Source organism: Glycine soja, chromosome 4 (genome assembly GCF_004193775.1).
Source record: "Glycine soja cultivar W05 chromosome 4, ASM419377v2, whole genome shotgun sequence".
NCBI lineage: Eukaryota > Viridiplantae > Streptophyta > Magnoliopsida > Fabales > Fabaceae > Glycine > Glycine soja.
The window spans coordinates 6,798,660-6,809,184 of NC_041005.1; the positions used below are offsets into that span (position 1 = coordinate 6,798,660).

General features: G+C 31.3%; 1 protein-coding gene and 1 pseudogene across 1 annotated transcript; both read right to left on the minus strand.

Moving 5' to 3' along the window:
* LOC114408338 lies at positions 1-2,521 on the minus strand (annotated as a pseudogene).
* A 1,821-nt stretch (positions 2,522-4,342) lies between these two features.
* Positions 4,343-10,092, minus strand: LOC114408083 (putative esterase YitV). Its single transcript, XM_028371204.1, has 13 exons — positions 9,875-10,092; positions 9,696-9,769; positions 9,532-9,618; positions 9,298-9,429; positions 9,084-9,170; positions 6,953-7,006; positions 6,715-6,805; positions 6,548-6,618; positions 6,386-6,455; positions 5,445-5,497; positions 5,114-5,207; positions 4,721-4,818; positions 4,343-4,623 (listed from the first exon to the last, which is right to left on the minus strand). Exons 1-13 carry the CDS (start codon positions 10,083-10,085, stop codon positions 4,534-4,536), a joined length of 1,212 nt encoding a protein of 403 aa, XP_028227005.1. The 5' UTR covers positions 10,086-10,092; the 3' UTR covers positions 4,343-4,533.
* Positions 10,093-10,525: the final 433 nt, after the last annotated feature.

Below are 10,525 nucleotides of genomic sequence, written 5' to 3' on the forward strand. Positions count from 1 at the left end.
TTAATGTACAATACATACAAGGGTCTTACCATTAAGAATAAGCAGCGGATGTGGTGCGATAGTTGGAATTGAATAGGGTGAGTCAAATTGGGAAGCTAAACCAGGAGCAATTCGGTCCCACACCTGATCAGAAATATAAAATTTTGAGATTAGTAATATAGTATCAACTGTAAACACTCTAGAATTACAAGAACAAAACTCTTGATGGAAATTGTGCCCATGCTACCATTGTCGATCAAGCATGTTATGCTAAAGCAAATCAAAGCATATAGCAATTAATTTGGAGGCAGAAGCAGAATCATAGTTGGATACTTGGATTCATAAAAACTTGTGACCTTCCTCGCCACTTTTTTGTCAATAGCAACTTTACCCAAATGATCACGAGCCACTGCGTACATAAACCCAAGAGCATTAGGGATGTAGATAATATATGTTCAGTTGTCCACAGTTAGCATGCTTGAATAGTTGAATGAATAATACCCCTATTTGGTACTATTATATTTTCTCTTCTAGGTCTTACTCAAACACCATTCCAACCTCACCATGTAATTTAATCCATAGGCAATCTATTAATTATTATAATGTAAAATTCAATTTATTTGATGTTGGATATGAAATCATACACTATCCCCTACAAATATAAACCTCATAATACCAATATTATATTAACCAAAAATGAAGTTACCAGGAGAAGTAACTTAAGCAAAGATAAGAAAACTGCAGGTAAAACATGAAAGAAAATTCAGAAACTCATTTGACATATCTTACCCTCAAAAAGAGGTTTTATACTATCAACACGACCCTGGCATTTATCGTTGTCTATGGCCCATTGAAATCCCTGCGCAAGCATTTAGCACAAAAGTTTTCACATTGATTTTTCAGAAACACATTTGGCTACATGAAAGCTTCACCGAATCATTCAATGCCACCTGAACGTCAATAAGAAGAACAACCACAGTATAGCGAGTATCAGCAACTGCAGCAAACCATGCATGCATTCCTGCATCAAGGAATTATACAAGTGAGTGAAGTGATGAGTCACATCAAGGAATTATACAAGTATATATATTTGGAGCATCTTACCGTGTCGTATATGTATGGCATCGTCTCACTGGTTTTCCACGCAGAAATAAGTGCCTGTGTATTTTTTATTTTTTTTTGTAGGGAAGGTTGTAGCCAAAACAAAAGTTAAAGAAAACATGATCAGTTTTGAATTTTACATAGATACTTATTTTTCACTTTCCGAACGATCTTGGGTAAATTTGTAAGCAAAATAGAGTCCATTTCTTTATACAAGGAGAATACGATCAGAAATAAATAATTAAGACAAATTACTTGTCCTAAAGCTTAACCTATCTTCAAGGAAAATTTACCTATGATCAGAATCACTAAAATACGAATTTGCTTTAGAATTAGTAATCAATTATTATGTTTTGAATTCATTAAAAGTAATTATTTGAAGGAATTTACTGACCAAATTCTAGGTTAAAACTTACCTATTTAATTAAAATAATTGTTGTCTTCGTATTTTTACAAATTTATAAGTTTAGTATTTCTATTTTAAAATTAAAATATTTAATCCGCTCATTTTTTTAAATTGTTATATTAGTCCCTCTTGTCCAACTGATTTACACATACAACTCACATCTTTCTATTTGACACCTCACACAATTGTGTTTTAATTAAATAAAAATAATAAAAAAACATAAATAATAGTCTCTGCCTTTGTCATTTCTATTCACTTTAATTAAAACACAAGTATGTAAGGTGATAAAATAAAAGAATATAATTGATAAATCTTTTTACAATGATAATATATGGGCATTAATCTTGTTTTAAATTTTATGATAGAAACTATCAAAAATTATAATTTAATTTTTAAAATAAATAGTGATGTCGTGATTTTTAAATTATAAAAAAATTTTAAAAAATTAACGGACACAACAATATATAATAAATTTAACCTAATAATTAAGATTAAAAACAACAAAATTGTATTTTATTGTTGACCAACGACAAAAAATTAACCAAAAAAAATTAATCATTTATTAGTAACAAAAAGTCATCGTCCAATCATAAATGCAGATCGTCAATGGTGGTTGTGCAATTCATTAAAGTAAAATCACGAGTTAAAAACCCAATAGTGAAGCATAGCAAACCAAACTTATTGTACATCAATATAGGTGGTTGTGTTGGTGGCACGTTCTCCATGGTAACGAGAATCAACAGAAATTGCTATATATCCTCGCGAAGCATCGCCTAAAACACCAAGAAATTAACCGAAGCCAGAAATAAAAATCAAGGAATTAATAATTATAATGGTCAAGGTTATCTATCTATATCTGCCTTTGGAGTCGATTCCAATATCTCGATCTATAAGGTTGTCATGCGAACCAGAAAAATGAATTAAAGATGCTATGAATGTTGATAATCCCTGTTCCCTCGTTGGAGGAGGATTCAGATTCAAAGGATTCTCCACTGGCTTCGCAGGTTTGACAGTTAGTGGAACTGAAACATACATCACGAACGAGATTTAGTTAAAAATTAAAATTAGCGTTGCGCAATACATAGCCAGATCGAGGAAGTTAATTAGTGAGTGAATTTTGATTATTATACCTTGAGCGGGTCGCCTACTACGCAGGACTTGCAGGAACTCTTATCGGAGCTTGCTCTTTCTCTGAACTTCTTCAATGGCTTCTTTTCCCGCCAATTTGTTTTGGACATAGCAGCTTGAGAGCAAGAGGTAAATGACGAAAGATGCACAGTTCAATGCTATTAGGACTAAAATTCATTTTTATTCTAAAGAGAAAGATCTCAAGCTGGATGATGACTTAAGAGTTACACAGTGGACTAATAGTACAAACTACAATATATATCCTCGTCGATGGATATCATACAAAATGAAATGTTAACAACAAATTTTTAATATTAAAATAATAAATGGCAGAGATCGATATTAATTTAATATGAAAGAAATATTGTAATAATCTTGAAATAAGTTTAAATTTTTGTGAGTATTAATTTAATGTTAATGGACTAACTATTACATGTCATATTCCAACCGAAGGACATTGAGTCTGAAGTTCTCGTTTCGAGCCATAAGTCATTCGAGCAATGCCTTTTAAATCAATTTCTCAAAAAGGCTATTTCAATGGTTTCTATTTGAGGCAACACCAGAGCCATACCTTTTTTTCTCCTTCTTTTTATCTACATGCACTGATGTATCATAAAAAGAGTTATTTCATTTTATGCTGTTTCATTTTTTAAGAAAAAGTTTAAGTAGAGATTAATCTTTATATAAATAAGGATAAATTTAAAGTCTTCACGTAATTAAAGAATTCTGATACTTGATCTATATAATACATCTATTTTATTATAATATAATACACCTTGTAAAATATAAAATCATTCAATCACAAAATTTATTTATATTTTAAAATAATTTAAATGATAATTTATAATGAGATATCATTTTAAACACAAAATATATTATTTTATTTTGCAATATATATTATAAGCTCCCCTTTTAACTATCAATAAAACTTAATCTAATGTATTGTATTCTGTGGGACTTTTATTGTAAGAAAGATTCTCTATGGGTTCGGTGGATTCACCGTTACTATTTCAGAGGGAGTGATGTATAGAATTACAATACTTCTTCATCAGATTCAATTTTGATAAAAAAAAAAATCATTCAAATAAGGGACTTTATCATCTCCAAAGAACTAAGTATGGAAGAGCCCAAAAAGAGGATTCAATCTTGGAGCACCAATGAACAATTGCTTGTTGGCAAAGTCTATGAATACATTAGAGGTGTCAAGCCTACTGTTAGTTGGTGTTCTGTTATATGGAACCCAGCAATCCCCCCTAAGATGATGTCTTTCATTTTGTGGCGTGTTAAAAGGAATCGGCTGCTTACTCTTGACAAAGTTATTTTCTCCAAGTTTGGGCTCACATTCGTAATTTGACTTCTTTTCGCAGGCGTTTCACTCCTTTACAGCGCATTACTACTCTTTAATTAGGGGCAGATCCACATCAGATGTTCAAGGAAAATTAGGTTTGTCTGGTTATAGCAATTACAGTCTATTGCATCTGGCTGTCTAGGAACAAATTGATTTTTGAAGATTATCAATTTTCTGTAACAGAAGTTATTAGCAAGATTAAGTTTCTTATGTATAAACAAGCGCACCTGTTGCATTTGTTTTAACATCTTAATATAGGTCTTCTTGTATTAGGAAGACTTTTGATTTTCTCTAGCTGCGGGTATGTCCCGTTTATTGTTGTATCATTTTGAGTTTAATATAATTTACAATTTTTCAAAAAAGATACAAACTACCCAACCCCTCCACTACATCATATACCCCCACTACATCATATATATCCCTAGTGGGTTTCAACACGTAAAGCATTTTACATTATTCAATATATCATGACAGAGATACAAAGACAACTGGAATGAGGCAATGATCCTGAGCAAGGTGCTTTATAATTTTACAACCACACAGGGCTTGAAGAACACGAGGGCACCACGGGCTAAGGGTTGAAGAACATGTCAAACCAATCAGCTGATTCTTTCATCTGAAATCTCGTTATTTGGTGTCGAATTCCAGGTTCTGCAATAAACTTAATGACAAAGCAACCAAACACAATCTTAGACGGAAAAAAAGGCCACAATCATTAAACTTTCTCACCCAAGTGACCAAACAATACAAGTTCATACCTTGAAATTGTCGGAACAGTTAAACATTCTGTATGCTTTGCTTGCCTTTGTTCTTGGAATTTCCAAGCCTCCAAGAAGACACTGAGGATCTTCCGCACCTAGAGTTCCCAAACACCCAAGCAAATGCTTCAATTCCAAGTTAGCTAAAAAAATATCCACAAAAGCTAAATATGAACGAAATAACTAAATTGACTAATAAAGATGGATGCAGAGGTCTACGACGGTATTGAATTTTGATATATATCTAGAGAAGCAAAAACCTTATATATGTTGCAGAAGTGCGGTTACCCTGAACTGTCTTTACATGAAGTTGTATATAACAAGGTTCGTAGCCAAATTCGATTTGAAAATGATTACGCAAAAATGCAAAATACATACAAGGGTCTTAATTACCATTAAGAATAAGCAACGGACGTGGTGCAATAGCTGGAATTGAATAGGGTGAATCAAATTGGGAAGCTAAACCAGGAGCAATTCGGTCCCACACCTGATATCAACAATATAAAATTTTGAGATTAGTAATATAGTATCAACTGCAAAAACTCTAGAATAACAGGAACAACGCTCTAGATAGAAATTGTGCCCAGTGGGTGAATAGCTAGCAATTATGGGATACGTATCATGTTAAGCATTGTCAATGATCTTATGTTAAAGCAAATAAAGTATATAGCAATTCATTTGGAGGCGTAATGACCATAGTTGGATTTGTATAAACTCGGCTAACCTTCTCCACCTCGTCTTTGTCAATAGCAGCTTTACCCAAATCATCACGAGCCACTGCGTCCATAAACCTAAGAGCATTAGGGATGTATAAATACTAATATACCTTTTAGAATATATGTTCAGTTGTTGACTGTTAGCCTGCTTGAATGAATAATAATAATCTCTATTGCATTGGCTTACTATTATATTTGACAAATGATAATCCGTGTCTCAAGAACATTAACTTACAAGACCCTTATATTTTTCCTTCAATTCTAGGTCTTACTCAAACACCGGTCTAACTTCATCATGTAATTTAATCCATAGACAATCTATTATAAATGACCAATTATAAAAGACAATTTATTTGATGTTGCATATAAAATCATGTACACCATGCGCTACACGTATAAACTGATGGTACGTACAAATTACTGAATGGTTTAGTTGCTTTTTTGTCTTTTTACTTCCAACAATTTTTCTTTTTAGTTTTAGTTTGAAATTAATGTTCTATTTGATCCCAATTATTATAATTTTTTAAATGTATTGGTTTTAAAGAATTTAAATGTATCAATAGACCATTTGATACATTTAAATTCTTTAAAACTGATATAAAACTAAAATTGTCTTAATTTTTTTGGCAATTCTTCATTGAAAATTTTAGTTTTGTGGAAATTTCAATGAATCTTATTTAGTGATGTAGGTTAATTTAGACCATGAAGAAAAAAAAATTAAGAAATTCTAATTATAGAAGTCAAAATAGAATTTTTAAAATATTAGAAACTAAGAAGGAAAATTGTTACAATTATATAGGAATCAAAAAGTTAATTAAACCTTATGGGATTTATGTGAATAATAGTTCTATTATATAAACCAAAATGAAGTACTAACTAAAGCAAAGATAAGAAAACAGGTAAAACACGAAAGAAGTTAATTTCAAAACCTCATCTGACATTATCTTACCCTCAAAAAGAGGCTTTATAGTCTCAACTCGACCCTGAAACTCATCGTTGTCTATGGCCCATCGAAATCCCTGCAAGCATTTGGCACAAACGTTTTCAATTAATAGTTGTTTCAGAAACACATTTGGCTAAATAAAACCTTCACCCAATAATTCAATGCCACCTGAATACCAATCACCGGAACAGCCACAGCATAGCTAGTATCAGAAAATGCAGCAAACCATGCATGGATTCCTGCATCAAGGAATTATACAATTACAAGTGATGAATCGCATCAAATATGCCATCTGACATGCATATGTATATTCCTTTCAACTTCTCTCAACCCACCTCCAAGTGATATTCCATTGATTCCTATCCTAGAAGGGTCTATATCTCTTCTCCGTGTTAGATAATCTGCCAATTTAATCAAGTCCCACACCTGCCAGCCAGATCAAGGAATATAATACACCATGTTTAACCAAACAAGTCATGAGTTTAAATTGCCATAATTACAGTTCAAATAATAATTTGGAGCATTCAGTGGTTCGAACTATATGGTAAAGCTGCATGATAATTAAGAAGTTACCGTGTCATATATGAATGGCATTGTCTCACCGGTTTTCCATGCAGAAATAAGTGCCTGTGTATTTTTTTTTTTTGTAAGGGAGGTTGCAGCCAAAACAAACGTAAGAGAAAACATGATTAGTTTTGACTTTTATAATTTATATAGATGGATGACTTATTTTTTATTTTCTGAATGATCGTGGATAAATATGTAAGTAAATTAAAGTTCATTTATTCTTAGTATAAGGACAATACGAACAGAAAAACAATAAATTTTTAAGACAAATTATTTCTCCTAAAGCTTAACCTATGTTCTTCAAGGCAAATTACATACACTGTTAAGAATCAGTAAAATATGAATTTGATTTGATTTAGTAATCAATTATTATGTTTGGAATTCATTAAAAAAATATTTGAATTAATTTACAGATCAAATTCTATGTTGAAACTTACACGTGACAGAGCTAGACTATTTCTATTGGAATAACTTATATACATAAAATACATTAAAGAAATTAAACAGACTTCCTTTATTTTTTTTGTTGGACAATAATCACTTTATAAATTCATAGTTCTGTTAATTATTTAATATGTATGGTCACATATCGGGCAATGTTATATTTAGAGAATTGGTTAAAACAAAATAATCAAACTTTAGAGAAAAACAAATTATTGAACTTTAGAATTTTATATACGCTTACATACAAGCTTCACATGTTAGAGTAGGTTTACTTGAAAGAGTAATTCTGATTAGATCAGCACAACCCAAAATTTAAAAATGATTGCAAGCCATATTATATATGTAAAAAAAAAAAAATACCACATTAGCCAAGAGATTTGAGCGTAAAATTACTGTTTGAAATCAAAAGTTATATATTATGATGTTTGGTCAAGTATTCCTCTTGATATAAGTTTCTTCAATTATATTATGACTGTATGGTAAATTTCTTTTCTTATAATTTAAAGACACTCAAAAGTGTTTCCTCCTCTCTTATAAATTTTGTTGAACATGCATATAACTAAAGACACGCACTTTTTTGTTAATTACTATGAAGGCAATATTATGCCTTTAATCACAATAGTTATTATAAAAAAAACAACTTACCAATCACAATAGTACTGCTTAGCTTATCCAAAAAAAAAAAAAACACAATAGTTGTTTACATCTCACTCTCTTTTTCCCCTGAAAAAACAGGCATGGCATGCGTTTATCCCCCTCTAGTAATAATAAGTTGTTGGAAGTTTTGGTTTACACATTTTTTACTAAAGTAAACACAATAATGCATATGTTTCTGCTAATATAAAATAAAAAGAAGTAAAAAAAAAATGGAGTTATTCCCCCCTTAGATTTTAACTTGGCTCCGCACCTGGAACTTACAGTTAATTAAGTAATTTATTTCATTACCGGCCGTCACTCTAAATTTGTAAATGAGTAAAATAATAAGGACAGTTTAGTTTTTTTAAAAAAAAACTGAACTGCATTCAAATCCAAACAAATTTGAGTTACACAACCTAAAATCAAAATGATTTCAAAATCAAATCTATCCCTGAAGCTGTGTATAGAAATAGAAAAAAGAAAAATAAGTAAGAAATAAGATAAATTTTAAGAGTTTTTTATTTGAGAGAAATGCAAAAGAGAAAGAAATAGGAAAAAAATATATTGTTTTTAAAGCAATTGATTTCTTTTTATGAAAATCATTTTGTTAAGGGTACTGTTGAAAATCTAGCCTGCAGCAAGGAAATTAAAAAATGTGCAATCCACAATTTTGTTGATCTTCTCCCTTCTTATATTTCTGCACAATCGAATGTGAGAAATTCTCAATCTCTCCTCTATTTCTCCTCCCTTCCATCTCTTCTCCCTCTATTTCCTCCTAATAAGTAACTGTAAACTTGGTGTTTCAAATAGAGCAAACATTTTCCTAGATAACATTAAAAAAATCTAGTAACAATATGAAATAATTTTATAATATTATTCAATAATAGATTACGGTGTATTTGTTATGGTTTATAATTTAAAATTATTTTACACCATGCTTCAATTATAAAATTTGAATCATGAAAGGTGATCGGGTATGATGGTTGTGCAATTCATTAAAGTAAAATCACGAGTTAAAAACCCAATAGTGAAGCATAGCAAACCAAACTTATTGTACATCAATATAGGTAGTTGTGTTGGTGGCACGTTCTCCATGGTAACGAGAATCAACAGAAATTGCTATATATCCTCGCGAAGCATACGCCTAAAACACCAAGAAATTAACCGAAGCCAGAAATAAAAATCAAGGAATTAATAATTATAATCATAGAGAAGTACAGTAGAATTGCAAATTAATGAAAAATAACCGATGAGTAGTAGTAGCAATTAACCTTTAGCAATGGACGCAGGGATTCTTTGATACCGTACGAACTATGAAGAAAAACAACCGCAGGCCTTTTTCTCTGCTTATTGCTTTTCTTCAACTTCAAAATCAACACCGGCAACCGTCCTTGCTCTCCTTTCTACGATCCAAAATCGACGAGTTTCTCTCTCGAGCTCAATATCAAATCGGAATAACAAAATTATCAACTCCAGAAAAATCAAATTATTAATTAGTTACCTACCTCTATATTCAAGTACAAGTTCTCCTCCTCAAGCAACTCGTCAAGGTTATCTATATCTGCCTTTGGAGTCGATTCTAATATCTCGATCTATAAGGTTGTTATGCGAATTAACTAGAATTTGAAGAAAATAAAAAAGATGCTATGATTGTTGATATTGATAATACCTCTTCTCTCGTTGGAGGAGAGATCTGATACAAAGGATTCTCCACTGGCTTCGCAGGTTCGATAGTTGGTGGAACTGAAACATATATAACGGATTCGAACGAGATTCTATTAGAAGAATCGTTGCACAATACATACATATAGCGAACCGTGGAAATTAATTAGTGAGTGAATTAACTACCTTGAGCAGGTCGCCTAGTACGCAGGACTTGCAGGAACTCTGATCGGAGCTTGCTCTGACTCTGAACTTCTTCGATGGCTTCTTTTCCCGCCAATTTGTTTTGGATTTTACAGTGAGAGTAAGGACCGCCATAGCAGCTGGAGAACAAGAGGTAAACGACGAAAGATGCACAGTTCAATGCTATTATTACGTTATTAGGATTGAAATTCATTTTTTTATTATAATTTTGAGAGATCTTTGGGGGTTAATTAATTCATTACAAGTTGTTAAAAAGGAGAAAAAATATCACGTTGTTTGTTGGATCAAATTGGTAACAATTGTGAGGTGCAATAAAGCTTCAGGTCTTGACTTTTATAAGCAATTTCTAGGGTGATGATGATTTAAGTGGTACACGTGATCCAATATTCCTAACCATTGGATATATAATAGACTAAAATATTCTTTTTTCATGTAAAATATTTCAAGTTCTTTTTTCATCTTGTAAAATTAAAACATGACTTTTCAACGCAAGTTAGGTTTTAACAAAATCAAACCTACATGATATTTTATTTTAATTTAATTTTGAAAATATAATTTTTGGGGTTAAAAATTGTTTGAGATTAAAAATTATCACAAATTACATAAAAATACAAAAATATCATTTGTGGCATT